Source organism: Populus alba, chromosome 12 (assembly GCF_005239225.2).
Source record: "Populus alba chromosome 12, ASM523922v2, whole genome shotgun sequence".
NCBI lineage: Eukaryota > Viridiplantae > Streptophyta > Magnoliopsida > Malpighiales > Salicaceae > Populus > Populus alba.
The window spans coordinates 11,468,139-11,484,947 of record NC_133295.1 but is presented as its reverse complement, the minus strand read 5'-3'; the positions used below and the strand labels follow the sequence as shown (position 1 = coordinate 11,484,947).

At 33.1% G+C, this 16,809-nt stretch overlaps 2 protein-coding genes across 2 annotated transcripts; both read left to right on the top strand.

The window, feature by feature from the left end:
* Window positions 1-6,510: 6,510 nt before the first annotated feature.
* LOC118044847 (GRAS family protein RAD1-like) lies at window positions 6,511-12,954 on the top strand. Its single transcript, XM_073412935.1, is given in 6 exon segments — window positions 6,511-6,716; window positions 11,499-11,532; window positions 11,534-11,563; window positions 11,565-11,919; window positions 11,922-12,401; window positions 12,404-12,954. Coding segments are annotated over 6 exon segments (1,656 nt in total).
* A 496-nt stretch (window positions 12,955-13,450) lies between these two features.
* Window positions 13,451-16,590, top strand: LOC118044739 (nucleoside diphosphate kinase 2, chloroplastic). Its single transcript, XM_035053189.2, has 7 exons — window positions 13,451-13,762; window positions 13,990-14,046; window positions 14,322-14,408; window positions 14,978-15,058; window positions 15,137-15,249; window positions 15,367-15,416; window positions 16,293-16,590. Exons 1-7 carry the CDS (start codon window positions 13,499-13,501, stop codon window positions 16,358-16,360), a joined length of 720 nt encoding a protein of 239 aa, XP_034909080.1. The 5' UTR covers window positions 13,451-13,498; the 3' UTR covers window positions 16,361-16,590.
* The last annotated feature ends 219 nt before the right edge of the window (window positions 16,591-16,809 follow it).

Genomic DNA, 16,809 nt, shown 5'->3' with positions numbered 1-16,809 from the left:
TAATTTTAAAAAACCTAACAAATATCGATGAATATCTTTTATATGTTGAAAAACATATAAGCCGGCCTACGACAAAAAGCAAACAACCTATCTAATATATATTGACTCTATACCTGGACCACAATCTAATCATAGTTTTGAAGTCATCCAAGCATATAACTTAAATAAATTAAAATGATGGCCGAATTAGTCGAATAAATTAAAATGAAATTGTTTTATTATTTTAAAAGATTCAAAACAATATTATTTAGATATATTTTTTTAAAAAAATTAAATTAAATTTTAATCAAATTGCAAATTAACCCTTCCAAATCAACGAAGTAAATTTTAAATTGATTTTTTATAATTATGCCAAATAGTCGTAGGCTGGTGCTCGACATTGTAAGTTTATGGACGCGCTATCACGCCCCCCCTCCCCTCTAATTTATGCTTCCTCATCAACAAAAACACAAACGAATATCGCTTTTCACATTTTCAATTTAAATAAAACACACTGGGATAGCGATATATAGAAACATGTGAACCAAGCAAATCAAACAGATACATCTATGTTTGTTTTTTTGGAAAATAGTTTTTAAAAAAATTATTTTCCAAGTGTTTGTTTGTCAAAAAGTTGGTCAACGGAAAACACTTTCCAATCAATTTCAGTCAAAAAAAAAAATTAACTTGATTTTTAAAAAAGTGTTTTCCCTTAATCGGTCTTTACTCTTTATAGCCATTTTGATTTTGGTTCTTGTTTGGCGACACTTCTCTTCTGTCATTACCATCAAAAACAACATATTTTCTCCGAGATGAATAGTTCTCCGTGGCATGGAGGCTGATAAAAAGGACTGCCATGTGATCGTGGGTTGGCTAGACGCCACCACCACTAGCCACCTACAGTGTTTTGGTTTTTCATTTTGTTTCTGACTTGAATTCTTAGCTCAAGTAGGCAAGAGCATTTTAGATTGTTTGATGTTAACAGTAAACCTTGTCCCGTTTGATTGTTATTTATGACACATCACTTATCTTAAAAACCAAATTTCAGTCTTTGAATGTTATTATTCTGATTATAATTTGATTTATTCTGACATTATTAAATGCCACAAAATCACATGCATTGTTTTATTGGACAATTGTTTTGGTGATATACAAACATGTGGTCTGTTCTTTACTTCTTTTATTTTAATTTTTTATTTTATTTCTAGAGAAAATATTGTTAGGATGTTGTCATTGATAAGCAACAATATCTGCAGCCTACTCTAAAAGAACGATGTCATTGTTAAAAGACTACAATGATAGGTATTTATCATCAAACAAAATGGTACAAGTACAACCCATGTATTGTTACCATTAGTGCCATAATTTATGGTTAAGTTGTCTCACCATTTATGCTTATAAATAGAGTCATAAGTTAGAAAGCAAAATAAAAAAAAAAAGAGCGTGCAAAGCCAAAGATGTGAGGAGTATAGAAGATAGTGAGTTGCCAATGACAGCAAGCAGTGGTTGCTATTTCAGGACTGCAAAGAGAGAAAACAGTGAGGTTGAGAGTTATAAAGAGTGGATAATTTTTTCATCTCTATTATTGTAAATCTTGTTTTTTTTCTATATAATCAAATAGTTTTTTTCATAGATATAGGTAATTTATCAAATTATATTAACTATTATGTTATCGGTCAGAATTCCCAGCAAGTATACACCTAAATAATTAAATGCTAAAACTAGAGCCACCCAGTTGGAACACCTCATATGGTCCAAAGCACTGAAGAAACATACTCGCAGTACACATGCTTGGATTTTTTTTTTAAAAAGCCAGCCTACTTGAAGCGAGGGATCAACACGAGGAGAAGGAATCACATAAAACTTTGCATATGCCGATTGATTGTGTTCCATTGAAATTTAATTAGCTGAGTCTCTGTGTTAATATTACTAATCAAGTTCATTTATTACATATTGATGATACAATAAATAAATAAAATAAAAAAATCAGTGCCCACACCGAGGCTGCATATGCATGGATGTGCACTGCCTCATTCATCTCAGGTGTTTTTACACGAGTATTTTTCTTGGTATTATTTTTTGTGATGCCTGCACACTATAATGAAAATATTATTTTACACTGTAACAAGAAATTAGTGTAAATCAAGGAACAATTTCTTGATTTAAGCTTGGAAAACAATCAAGGCAAGGAACAACTCATCTATTATTAGTTGAATTTAACTAAAATTGCCATCCCTACACATCAAACATGGCAAGGGCATAAATAGAAATTTAAGACTGGAGGCATTGAATTCTATAAGGATTTTTTAAAAAATTTGAATTTAGGATTTCATAATACTTACAGTCCATAGGGCTGTATATATGGGTTACTAGCAATTTATTAAAAACTATGCGCCAACTTGTCATGAAACTGGGCATTTCCATTTCAAGGTCAACAGCAAGCAAGGGAGCCCACTTCTTTTAAAGATCTTCGGTGAGTGTTAAGTGTACACTGTACCGGTTTAGCCTCTGCTAACACCACCGGTACTCTGGTGTTTTCTGCCCGGAAGGCATCCATCAAGAGTCCAAAGTAGCTGTCCCAATATCAGTTTATAGCGTGCGTAAGTATGTGTTGATAATTACTCAACAAGCAAAAGAGAAAATAAGATGAAGAGACAGAATGGTCACGTCCATGGCGGCGTAAATGAAGAAAACACCCTGCATAAAACCCTTAAACAAATCAGACAACGAGCTAGCACATAGATATATTCGCACACTCATATCTAGTCAAATCTAAAGCCAACATGCAGTTAACCTAAGCTTGTTTGAATCCTAGGTGTGCACATAGGACGACAAAAATCCAGCTTGCACCATATATAGTCCAAGTGTCCTCCAAAAGATTAGGTTAGGGACGACCTAGAAAATAAATACCAGCATATATATATATATACACATACATGGAATCTGGATGACTCAAGAAAAGGAAAAGGTGAATGGATCGTCCTCATTGGAGCTCCATTGCTGGTCAAACCAGCAAAAATGACTTGTTCCCATAATGGCCAACATCCCATTTTCTGAACCCGTGGCCCCTACCATGTTTACAATTATGGGCTCCATGGCTCCACTATCCATTTGTCCATTAATTGTTTGTTTGTTTCCATCACAACAATGTTTGGATCATTTTCGCAAAATGATTTTTAAAAATGTTTTAGTTTAAAAATAAATTAGAATAAATTTTTATTTATTTTTAACACCCATCAAAATTATAAGGAAATCCTAAAAAAACAACGAGCATGCTTTTAAACTCATTCAAGAAAAGCTGAGCACCCCCACGGCCCTTAATTAATTTTACGTGCTTAGGTCAAACAAATTAACAAAAAGAACTGTAATTCCATGAACATTCACCACCGGACAAAGTACAGGTATGGTCCATGCATGCACCAAAGCCAAAAATTGCTTGAACCCTAGATTCTTTGCTTGAGCCAGTGAGAAAACGGTACCGGAACTGTGATCGTATAGTGGACAGGGGCAATAAGTGAGGAGAGGAGGAAGGAGAAAGAAAACCTCTGGGCCCTGTGGAAGAGGGTTGGCAAAGAGAGGACAAGAACATCAACAGATGAGCACATGGCTTTGCTTGCACATGATGACTTTTGTCTTTCAAGAGTAACGACAAACTGCATGGCCTAACTCCATTAGTGGCGTGCTTGGGGCTTACAGTTTGCTAATGCAGAGCCCTGAGCACTGCACCTTCTCATCGGTTTTCATTGATTGATGATGCCGTTGATCTCTCCTAGCACACAAACCCAATCCTTAAACCCTTGTTGTCTTTGTGCGATTGATGATTAGTTAGTTACTCAGATATATATGTCTTTTTTTATATATATTTTTATTGCAGGTTCTTGGAGCCAGCTTCCGATCCATGCACTAATTCGTTAAATCTTATACCAGCTAAGGAAAATCATTGCCATACCAACCCTAAAGAAGACGTACGATGATTGGGCATTCAAATAGAATCCAACACTTCCAGCTGGAATGATCATCATGATACGAGTTCGTTTTACAATGGCAATATATATATATAATAATACTACTACTACGCTAATTATAGTACCATGCATGATAATTTTATTATAATATTTGTTTTACAAGGAATACATGACAGTTATACCACGTTTGAATTAGTCGAAACTTCAAACGATAAAAATTGCTTAAAGGCTCATTTTTCAATATCAATTTTTGACCTAAAATTACGTACAAACCGGATATCCTATCACTATTAGAGCGTTTTGTATCCTTTATCTTCTCTCTTATTGACAATTGGATATTTCAAGAAGGTGATCGGAAGAATTTTTTTTTTTAAAAAAATTACTGTAGAGTACTGATATTTTTACCTTTTATACTAAAAGCAAGGAAATATAAGGCTCCGTTTGTTTGCAAGAAAGTGGTTTCCTTTTGGAAAGTGAATTCCTGGAAAGTGAATTCCGAGAAAGTATTTTCCGATGTTTGGCAGTGTTATGGAAAATGAACTGGAAAACACTTTCCAGTGTTTGGTTGTGTTATGGAAAATGAACTGAAAAATAATTTATTAATAAATTAATTTTTTTTCAAGTTTATCTAATATATATAAAATGTATCTTTTTTTATTATCATCTTACAAATTAAAAAGTTGCACTAAAAAATAAAAAAATTGAAGAAATTAAAGAAATTAATCAACATTTCATAAATTATTTCAAATAAAATAAGTAACCCAAATTTGATAGATAAAAAATTTCAATACAATATGATAAGGAAAGCAAATAGCAATTGCTATTTTTTTTTGAGATTTGCAAATTTTTAAATTTTTTTCTTGAAAACTTAAAACCAAGCCAAATTTTCCTTTTTCCATTGAATTTCCTACTGGCAAACAAAACACAAGAAATTTTGGAAAGTGATTTCCCGTCCACTTTCCAGAAAACTAAAGGGAAAACACTTTCCTGAAAACCAGTCAAATTTTTCTTTGACTGAAATTGACTGGAAAGTGTATACCAGAAAATATTTTCCGTTGACTAGAAAGTGTTTTCCGTTGACCGGAAAGTGTTTTCCGTTTTTCCTAATGACAAAAAACACAGGAAAGTTTTTTGAAACTTTTCCGGGAAACACATAATTTTTTTTAATTCATTTTTTAAATTTTGATTTTTTGCACAATAAAAAAATTTAATTGAAAATTTTTTTTGTTTGATTTGCTTTTTAATTTTTTTCTTGACTTATTTTATTTCTTAATTTTTTATTGGTTTTTTTTTAATTTGACTTTTATTTTTTAGGTTTGACTTTTATGGAGTAACTCGGTTTTATGATCCAGATCATGAATTTTAAAAATCAGTGTGCTTTGACTTCAGTCTTTTATTTATTTTTTTAAATGATTTTTTTATAATTTTTATTTTTTGATATTATATTATTGGGCTTTCAAATTTTTAAGTTTTGCTCTTTTTTTTTTATATAAGATTATCTCGATCTCATACCTCTAGTTGCGAGATAGTCAAGTTAATCCAAGTTGAATTGATTTTTTTTCAATTTTGTCTTTTATTATTTTGTTCGCCTGAGAGTTGGCATCTGTTATTTTATTTATTTTCTTCTTATATAGGGCTATCTCACCCTCGTAAGCAGGCCGCGAGTTTGACATGCTGACTATAGTAAGTTTTTCTTATACTTTTTTAAAATTGATTTTTGTTCTCCCATTTATATTTTATTGTTTGATTTACTAGTAGTTAAGTTTTGAATTTTTTTTCTTTTTATGAGGTTTTTTTATTCTTATTTAATTTTTATTTTGTTTTTGAATAAGATCGTTAAGAACTTTTAAGAATATATATTAATAGGGTATTATTTATTTTTTATTAGTCATTGTTATTTTTTTATATAATTATATTATAAATTTAACCAAATTTATTAAATCTATTCAAATAATGATCTGTATTCCAAATTTTTATTGTACATTTAAAAACACTATCATCTCTTGTAGCCTCCTCTTTACAATAGAAACAATTTAATCCCGCTCACCGTCAAACATGTGGCATTTTCCTTCTACATTACTCAATCAAGTGGCTTAGATATGGCGGAACTTCATTTATTAGATGCTGTGGACCCTCCTTTGTGACATTAATTTTTATCATACAGGGAGGTAGCGAGTAGGAAAGGCACATGCGCGTATGTCATGCATTGCATAGCCAGGTGGCATTGTAACAAAAAAAAATAAATAAAAAAAAAATAAAGATAAAAGCATGGCCACTGTCCCACCATGTAATTCATCTCCCCACGTACAAAACACATGCAAAGTATAATGTGGTTCGAGGGGAGAGTCGGAGATCCCAACTCCCAGGGTCCCACGGTGAGTCCTCTAAGGTGAATATGGATAGAATTCAAGGGCATTTTGGTATAACTAGGAGCTATAAAACGACCATGGACGCCCGTTCACCATGCACAGCCCCCTCTCCTCTCTTCTTCGAAGTGTCAGGGCCGGAGTCACAGTGAGCACCGCCGAGTTTCCTCTACAAAGGAGAAGAAGAGAGAAGTAAAGCCATGAAGAAGAGGCAGCAAGAACAGCACAAGGGAAGGGAGAATTGCAACTATCAACAACACAGTCATCACTACCAGCAGCATACGCAGAAGCAAATTCAATGCAACAAAGGAAAAACCTGCAAGTTCAAGAGGAGCAGCTCCGATCTCGAAGAAGATGGCGCTTCCTCAGCTATTCTCTTGCTTGCCTGCATCGCCTGCACTCCGTCGTACTGATCGTGCTCAGGAGAATTAGCTAGATATGCATACATAGACTGATAGATAATAGCTCTTATCTTTATCCACTCTATCTCCAGTCTCAGAATCCTTTTCCCCGATCCCTGATCATCAATCTTCTTGTTGCTTGATTTCCTTCGGATTTAAATATTTACTAGGCCGTGCATGCATGTTAGTAGTCTTTGTACTTAATTTCCTGTAAGTTTAATTAATTATGAAGCTTTTTTCTAATATTTTGTCACCCACAGTACTGTATTTTATTGCCGCATTTTCATTAATTTCAACTATGGTTTTTAAGATGTGGGTTTTCTCTAGTAGGAAAAAAAAATAAAAATATATTTAATTGAATGAAGAAAATAAAAATATAAAAATAAATGCTTTTAAAGCAATATTAAATTGGATTTTGATCTTTTTTTTTAAAAATAAAGATAAAGATAAAAATAAACATATCCTCCAAAATCAAATGGGAGTTTAGCTATAAAAAGAAAGTATAGCTTCCACTTCCGACCATAGACTTAGAATTAAAAATTTGCTTGATTTAAATCTCAGGTCAATTCAAGTTTTAATTTTTTTAAAGATATAAAATAATATTATTTTATTAAAACAATGTTATTTTATTAATTTTTTTTATTGACTAAACTCAGACTAGATTTCGGGTTGATGGGTTGCTAGATCGATTATTGAGTTAGACCAAGTAATGTCTTTTTCTTCTGCTGTTCATCTGTATATATATTGAATTTTGAATTATAAATTAAATACAATAAATTAAATTGCTTGTATTATAAATTAAATGCAATAAATCTTGCTAAAAAGTGAAATAAAAAATTGTTGAAACATCCAATCGCAAGCTACAGATTCAAAATCTTGATTTGCTATGTTTTGGAAAAAGAATTTCAACACCAATTAACTCTTCGAAGGTGTGCAAACTGCAAGACGTACTAAGCAGATAATTTTGTAATATCGTAAAATGGGGTACAAAGCCTTGCTTGCAGTACTGGTTTGGACTAGACTTGAGTTATTGGACCGCCGAAGTGTTAACGCAGTGCAGCCCCTCTCTCTTTTTTTCACATCAATTTTCAATAGGCCCACTCATGCTGCAACAGGCGGGGCAGCTCTGTTTCCCCATCGCATCAGATGTGGGAATGGTGTGTTTGTACGTGTTTTTTAAAAAATAGATTTTTTTTATTTAAAATAATATTTTTATATTTTTATATTGTTCTAATGTTCTAATATTAAAATAATTTATTTTAATATATTTTTAAATAAAAAATAATTTAAACCATCATTATTATTTATTACCACAATTCCAAATTTACCTTAAAATCACACAGCAAGTTATGTTGTTCTTTTTTCTCTGCCATGGCTCCCACATTTTTTAAGAATTTCATATATAACCACATCTTTAGGCCCTTCAATTCTAGAAAGTTTCACGCACCACATGTAGTGTTTTTTTTTTTTTTTTTTTTTTTTAAATCTTCCAAATATTATTTTTCAATAAATAAAAAGGATGGACTATATTAAAAAAACCTAAATTTGCTGTTAATATCTTCCTGGCAATTATCATAATTAAAGGCCGGATCAAACAAATAATATATGGCCCTCTCATTACCCTACAAACGAAGATGAGAAGATTAGCTGATCGTATTCTTCCTTGATGGATGTTCTAAGTAAAAACAAAATGAAGCATGCAAAATTTCTAATCCCAGAACATCATCGCCGTCCGATGCATGATCATGACGTAGACAGTGACATTAACATCCTCAAGGAGACAGTGGCATCATGGCATGCATATGTCTTAATCTCCTGTTACTATTGTATTGTTGAGCCTTGGAATATATATGTTATGCTGGACACTATCGAAATTAAATGAGTCTTGTAAGTTCGAATAATCCAGCCATCAAGATCAAATTTGCTTATTCCTACTTCATTTGTATATGTTTGTTGTGTGTTAATTTTTGTCAAAGAACCATGGTTTATATTATTCTATAACATACCCTTCAAATGAAAGCTTTATGGATTTAAATCTTGTATGGTTGTATATATTCATTTCACCTTGTGCTTTAATTTTTATCAAATAAAAAAGGATAATGAGATTCGAACTCGTGATCATTTGGTTATCAATGCTTTGATACCATGTCAAAAAATCATTTCAATCCAATAACTTAAGCTATTAAACGAGGTTTCAAGATATAATTTATATTATTCTTTAATAATTTTTTAATCCTGTAAAAGATCAACTTGATGCATGCTAGCTCACGATAATCTTGTTGTATTTCCTGGATGTTCTCGTATAAGCCGGCAAATCATTCCATGCTGAAAGTCTTTTTTTCTTCCATGATCCAAACATGAACTTAATTTTCTCATGCGCGTTGTGTATGATCTTTTTCAAGTAATATATATAGAAACAAAGAAAATATGTAAACCTACACCTCTATAGAAGGTTTTTAGTTGGCAAGCAAAATAAATAGGTGATAATTATTTAGAGGTTTCGGGTTTAATATATATAAGATAATTCTCAAGAAGATAAGAATATCTATATATCTGAATCTGCATTACTATCAACACCACTAAAAAAAATTGAATTTCACTGTGGTTTATCAATAAAATTTTTATGTTAGTGATTTTAGATGGAAACAATAATAAACTTAAAAAAAAAGTTATATTCAAGTATTTATCTTTTACTATTAATTGATGAGTTGAATAAATTATGGTTAGACAGGCTTTAACATATAATGTTTCTAGAAAATATAATTCTCAAATAAAAACAATATTGATATGGACTGTAAATGATCTTCTTGTTTATGGGATGGTGTCGGGTTGGAGCATACATGTAAAATTATCTTGTTCATATTACATGCATCATAATAAGGCCTTTATCTTATTCAATAGTGTAAAAATATTTTTTATATTGCCACAAGAGGTTTTTGCCAAGTCATCATCGATTTAGAAATAATAATAAAAAAACTTCTTGAAAGGTAAAATTAAAAAAAGATATTGCATTATTTGTATTATCGAGTGAAGAATTGTATTATGAAGTTTCAAAATATGAAAGCATTGTTTTTAATTTTAATTCAAAAAAGAAAAAATTCAATGGTTCTGACGTGATCTATAATTGAATTAAGCAAGGTATTTTTTTCGGAGCTTTTTTATTGAAAGGCTAGTGTCATCCGTCATAGTTTGGATGTTATGGACATCGAGAATAATGTGTTTTAAAATATTTTTAACATGATCATGAACATAAAATAAAAAACAAAGAACAATATAAAACTAGGTTATATTTACCTTTGCATTGTAATTATGAAAATATAGAGTTGATTAATGATGAGTTTTATGTAGCAGACTTGAAATGATCTTTCTTTTTTTTGTTCTTTGACTTGATGAATCTACCCATACATTTAATATACAAGGTAAAAGTAGGAGGTCATATGCAATGTAAATGGATGTATCCTTTTTAAGGATAAAGGATGACATCCTAAGTAATTTTTCCATTATTTTTTCAATATTTAATTATTAATCTTTAATTACTTTCATGTAAATACTTGTTTAACCTTAAAACAAAGGTTGAAAAAAAAAATTTAAAGTGAGGCTTCAATACTTGAGATTTATATTGCTAAAGATATTTCAATATTTATATCGTAATATTTTGAACCTCATTTGAGAATATAGAATAAATCAAATTCCTATAAATGATATTAGTGGTGAACTATATTCAAGTGAGAATTTGTTAATATTTTACCATATTGGATGAACATCATTGAAAAAATCAGTGAGGAGAAAATATTTGATTGACACTAAATTTAGATATGAGGAGAAAATATTTGATTGACATTAATTTAAATAAATACATAATTATATGTTATTTAACTATGATTAATTGAGATCAAATAAGTTAATTTTTCAATTATATAGAATTTTCATTAATTATATTAAATTATAAGATTGATAATTATACTAAACTCTAATACACACACATAGTGTTTAATAATTGGTAACTCTAAGGTCTTGAATAAGTTATGTTTTTTCTTCTACTGTTACTGGTTGTTAAATCTAAGCAAATATTCAACGAGGATGCAAATACTTTGATGAAATCACCTATAAAATGAATATTCCATCAATATTTATTTCATAAATTCCACCTGATTATTTGTACTCATTCTAAAACTTTTGGTAAAACTTAAAGAATGTATAAGAGCTTTTTGATGGAATCATTGACATAATATTATGTCAAAAAAATAAACAGTGATGAAATTAGTAATAGAAAATAGACAATAAAAACTAATTTTTAAACGTGAATATTTTGTTGACGATTCTGTTGGTTTTGAAAATTATCAATAGAATAAAAACCCTAAAAAGTTAGTTTCTGATAGTAGTATTTCATTATTGTTTCTATCAGTAATTTTTAAAACAGACAAAATCTTTTTTATATCTCGACAAATACTTCATTGATAGTTTGTAATTTTCTAATAGTGTAATGGATAATACCTAGGTGGAATCTTTGTTTGAATTCAATCAATGTTGGGTAAGTTTTCTTGCGAAGGCACCCTGATATATGTGTGTGCGTGTGTGCAAGGTAAAATAAACTCCATGAACTTGAAGACAAGAGAACCTCGAAGAAAATGATGTTTTACCATTTTAAGATTTTTCAATTGTTAGGATTATGAGTAAAAGAAGTGGCCAACTACGGTGGAATGTCTCCAAGACAGGAAATCCAAAAATCTCGGAGAAAGATGACAATGGGGATTACATTCATTGCTCCATGCATTTTTCTTGTCAAGGGAGTTCAATGATGAAACCTTAAGTGAAACGAGTGGGTCTTGATCTCAGTCTTGCAGCTATGGCTTGCATGCTATCCGCACCCTTATTTGCCCATATTTGAGAGCAATGTTGTTTCCTGGATGCTTCCTTTTTCGGATGAAACCAGAGATGCTAAGAGGATCAAACGGTCCTCAAGCATGGTACTTGAATCCATAAGAAGTAATGGTAGCAGTCTTTATAGTGGTGGAAGCAGTATTTGCCGCTGTAGCAGCACTAATAGCTTGAATAACATTCCAAAACTTCATTTCAGAGATCATATATGGACTTATACGCAAAGATATGTTGCAGCTGAGGCTGTTGAAGAGGCAGCAGCAGCCATGATCAATGCCGAGGAAGGTGGAAATGAAGAAGAAGGGAATGCTGATGGAATGAGGTTGGTTCAGCCTCGGCCTTATTATCCGAGCTCCGATCTAATGCTTTGGTCTTTGGCTCTGCTTTCCAACGCGTGGCAACTTGCTTCGTGCAAGGACTGATCGACAGGCTCTCTCTGGTTCAAGTTCAACCACTAGGGGCGGTTGGTTTTGTTGCACCCACGATGAACATAATAGACATTGCCTCAGACAAGAAGGAAGAAGCTTCACGCCTTGTTTACGAAATTTGCCCACATATTCGGTTTGGTCACTTTGTTGCCAATAATTCTATTTTGGAATCCTTTGCGGGAGAGAGTTCAGTTCATGTGATGGACCTAGGAATGACACTTGGATTACCACACGGTCACCAATGGCGCCTGCTTATCCAAAGCCTCGCCGAACGAGCTGGAAAGCCACCTAGTCGCCTTCGAATAACTGGTGTTGGCCTTTGCGTTGACAGATTCCGAATCATCGGCGATGAACTCGAGGAATATGCAAAAGATATGGGAATTAATCTGAGTTCTCAGTGGTGAAAAGCAGCCTGGAAAACTTGAGGCCTGAAGACATCAAAACCAGTGAAGATGAAGTTCTTGTTGTCAACAGCATTCGTCAACTCCATTGCGTGGTAAAGGAAAGCAGGGGAGATCTGAATTCTGTCTTGCAGATTATTCATGAGCTCTCACCAAAGGTTCTTGTTCTAGTTGAACAAGATTCAAGCCACAATGGTCCATTCTTTCTAGGAAGATTCATGGAGGCACTGCATTACTATTCCGCAATCTTTGACAAGAACATTGTGAGCTGTGAGGGGCCGGCAAGAGTTGAACGGAATGAGAGGGTGGATCAGTGGCGCAGGAGGAGGAGCCGTGCAGGATTTCAGGTTGCCCCCATTAAGATGATGGCCCAGGCTAAGCAATGGCTGGTGAAGAGTAAGGTTTGTGATGATTACACAGTTGTTGAAGAGAAGGGGTGCTTCTTGCTGGAAATGCCAAAAAAGTGGCAGCCAATAATTTTGCAGTTCTTGAATACAATTGGTCCAGGTTTCATGAGGCCATTGGTTGCTGTGTAATTTGCCTAGTATGGTTGATCACCTGCTACAATTTGTCTAGCATCGGTAAAGTGCAAGAACAGACTCTGAACTGAAAATAAGCACTGATTTTCCGTTTGGATTGGGAACTGCTCAGGTGACGGAGCAGATGAAATAAAGAAAATGTATACATTGCTGGTTTGGTGCGCCTACGTGCAGTATCAAAATGTACACATCAAAATTCCTTGATTCTTTCCTTACTCTAACTATGAAGTATGAACCATTAATTTTTTTTCATATGTTAAAATAATATATTTTTAAAAAATTATTTTTAACATTAATATATCAAATAATCTATATATATAAAAAAATTAATTTAAAAAAACTAAATAATTTTTTTTGAAATCACTTTTGAATAGAAAAAAAAAGCCTCCAAAACAAACAAAAGAGAATCAATGGAATAAAATACAGAACAAGGGCAATTGAGTAAAACCATGTCCAAGACAAAATCCAGCTTAGTTTTAAGTCCACTCTGCTCGCTCGTGTGGAGAGAGAAAGGGGTTTAGCTTTAGCAAGACAGGAGAAAATGGAGAGTGTAGCCGCGTTTGGTGGAGCCAAATTTTGTATCTCTTCTTCAACCATTCTTCCTTCATCAACTTACACCACCAACACCACAGCCTTATCCTTCACTTCCCGCAATAACCTTAACCTACGCACAACCCACCTATCTGCATTCCATTCAAAATCCCATCTTTTCTCTTTCAACAGTTCCCCTTCACATCCTCATGCTACTAAAACTCGCAACTCTAGAAAGCCCCGCATCTTTCTTCCTCATTTGGTGGCTTCCATGGTATTTATTTGTATTTCTTATTTCAGATTATTTGCTGTAGAATTGTTTTAGTATCTGTTTTTTCTAGCTGAAGATAGGGAAAGGAAACTAATTGTTCGTGTTTTTTGAATAATTCTGGAAATTAGTGAGAGCCCCGATCAGTGTTTGATATTTTGACTAGTAATTCACGTGTTTTAGCGAAATCTCATTTGGAGTTTTGACATTTTTTGTTAAATTTTTGTGTCCAGAAACAAGTTGATGAGACTTACATTATGGTCAAGCCTGATGGTGTTCAACGTGGCCTTGTAAGTTTTTCTTTATTTTTTTTTATTGGCACTGTAATTATTGTTAAATTTTTGCTGTGATTGCTGGGGAAGTTTGAGTGATGTTAAAATTTTAGAGATTGGAACCTTCGTTTTTCATTGTTTAGGATTAGATGAAAGTAGTTTTTATTGGATTGAGCCAAATGTGAAGTATTTTGTGTAAACCTGAGTATATATTGGCAATGTAATAGTTGAAATGGTACTATTTTTTGATTTTGGGATTCTGAATTTATTTTATGTGGATTGGGTTGCTTTAGGTTGGAGAAATAATCTCGAGGTTTGAGAAGAAAGGATTTAAACTGACTGGTTTGAAGCTCTTCCAATGCCCTAAAGAATTGGCAGAGGTTTGTAGTCTTGCAATGTCGATACTCGCTCCATTCTTTTATAAGGCGAAACCTTTATCCAATATCTTGCAAATGTCAGATTTGTTTTGTATCCTCTTATAATGCTTTACTTGAAGCAAACTATTAAGGTTTATGATTATGTGATTGTAAAGCAAGTTTTTCTGTTGTTTTTTGAAAATGATAGCAGAAACGAGGAAAAAAAAAGGAAAAAGAATAGAAATCTTGAAATCATACTGGACAGTGGCCTTAAGTCACAGTAAAATTCCAAGCTTTCTGCTATTGTTTTGTATGGTTATTGATAATCAATCACAAAAGAACTGTATTTTATCTTCCTGTTGATAAATTCTTTTGTCAATGCCCCAGTATAGAACCCAAACTTTCTACTAATCTTTCCTATGTTTTTTTTTTTTTATTATCAATCAAGAAAAAAGTTTGCTTTATCAATTTCACGTCTCTGTTCTGTAATTGTGTTTTAGATGTCCATTTATTGTTACTAGAATGTGGTCTTTTCATATCCTCAAATTACTGTATGTCTTATCGTTCGTTTATCTACTATCCTGCATGATTAGGAGCACTATAAGGATCTCAAGGCCAAGCCTTTCTTCCCTGGTCTGATCGATTACATCACTTCTGGTCCAGTTGTGTGTATGGTATGAAGTTTATGAATCTGAGATTTCTACAGGTTTTGAGTTCTTTCTAGAATACTGACGATATTGTTTTTTTGCCAGGCATGGGAAGGTGTTGGGGTTGTAGCATCAGCACGTAAGCTAATAGGGTCCACGGATCCTCTTAAGGCCGAACCAGGCACAATAAGAGGAGATCTCGCTGTTCAAACAGGAAGGTTAGGCCCTTCATACTCTCCTGATAAGTCGCTTTATGTGCTCATTTTCACAAAATTGGGTTGCAATATCTTTCCTGGTCTTAGCAATTTTTTTATCCTATGGTGAACTTTCTGCAGGAATGTGGTTCATGGCAGTGACAGCCCTGAAAATGGAAAGCGTGAAATAGGTGGGACTGCTTATGCCCTATGTTTAGTTTTGAAAATCAAGCACAAATGATTCTGTTGTTAATGATTTTGCAAGTACAGATATATTCTTGTTTTCTGAATAAATAATGCAATATGTGATGAAAATGAATTCCATTCCTCAAATAGTCTCTCTCTTGTGTGTACAATGTACTGTTTGCATGAGCCAAAAAAAGCTTTCCTTTTCTTCCATCTACGCTAGAAATTGTGCTAAGCTTCGAATGCAGTTGAGCTTTTAGACTTTTTGAATTAGCGTGTGAAAGGTCCCTAGTTGAGTTTTTCACAAGTGATCAAGTCAATTAAGGAAAATTACAGGATTCATAAAACTATGGCATGAAAATAGTATGTAGCAAGCTTTTTACAAGGACAATATACTAATAACATCAGGAGAAACACTCAAATAACCCAGAATAGGTGTTTAGATGGAAAATTCACTCTGAAAGCAGTAGACACTTGCTTTGGTCTTTGAGTCTGTTTGGCACAAACTCGGTCTCACTGCTCACCCTTTCATTTGTCACAACTACAAGGCTGTAATTTGGCACAAATAAGCAGTAGGCTTATTTCTTAGTCGATTCCAATCTTCATTGAATTGTGGTTTCCCTGCATGTTTGTGCTGTACCATATTGAACTCAAGACACATTTTAAATTGTTACAATAAACTTTTGAGTCCTTTGTCTCCAATGGAACCAAGAGATGGCAGCAAAACGAAGTTCATGTTGCTCCAAACTGTGACAGTATTCACTATTATAATGCTTCAAGTGATAGATTAAAGCTTTTATGTCGAAAACTTCTTATCATTCTTCACGATTATCCCAGCCCTTTTCTCTCCATGAAAAAATTAACCATTTGCTTTCTCACAGGACTTTGGTTTAAAGAAGGTGAATTATGTCAGTGGACACCAGCTCAAGCACCTTGGCTCCGGGAGTGACTCTTACAGTGGATTTGATTAAAGAGGCATGCAGTTTTGAGGTGTTTATCATCTGAGCAGCTGTATTTATTTCAAACTTCATTGTTTTCAGGATTCTGAATTTTTTCATGTCAATTAACAGAATTACAATGTGAAACATGCTGTAAGAAAACTTATGGAAACTGATCTGTTTTTGTTCGTTTCTCTATATCGCATAAAACTAATACAAGATGTTCATGAGTTTCTGCTCAGTCTAGTCCAGAAGATCTGCAATCTTTTGTTTGATACATTGGCGAGGAATTTTGAAACTGTTGTTGAACTGTGTTTCATTTAGCAATCATAATGCTCCACCCAGATGAGCAGAATGCTTACTGTACTTCCATTTGATCCTGTCTATACTCTATAATGCATGGAGTGATTGTTGGATCAAAACCGCAACAAAAAAAAACGTGGTGAAATCTTGTATCCGA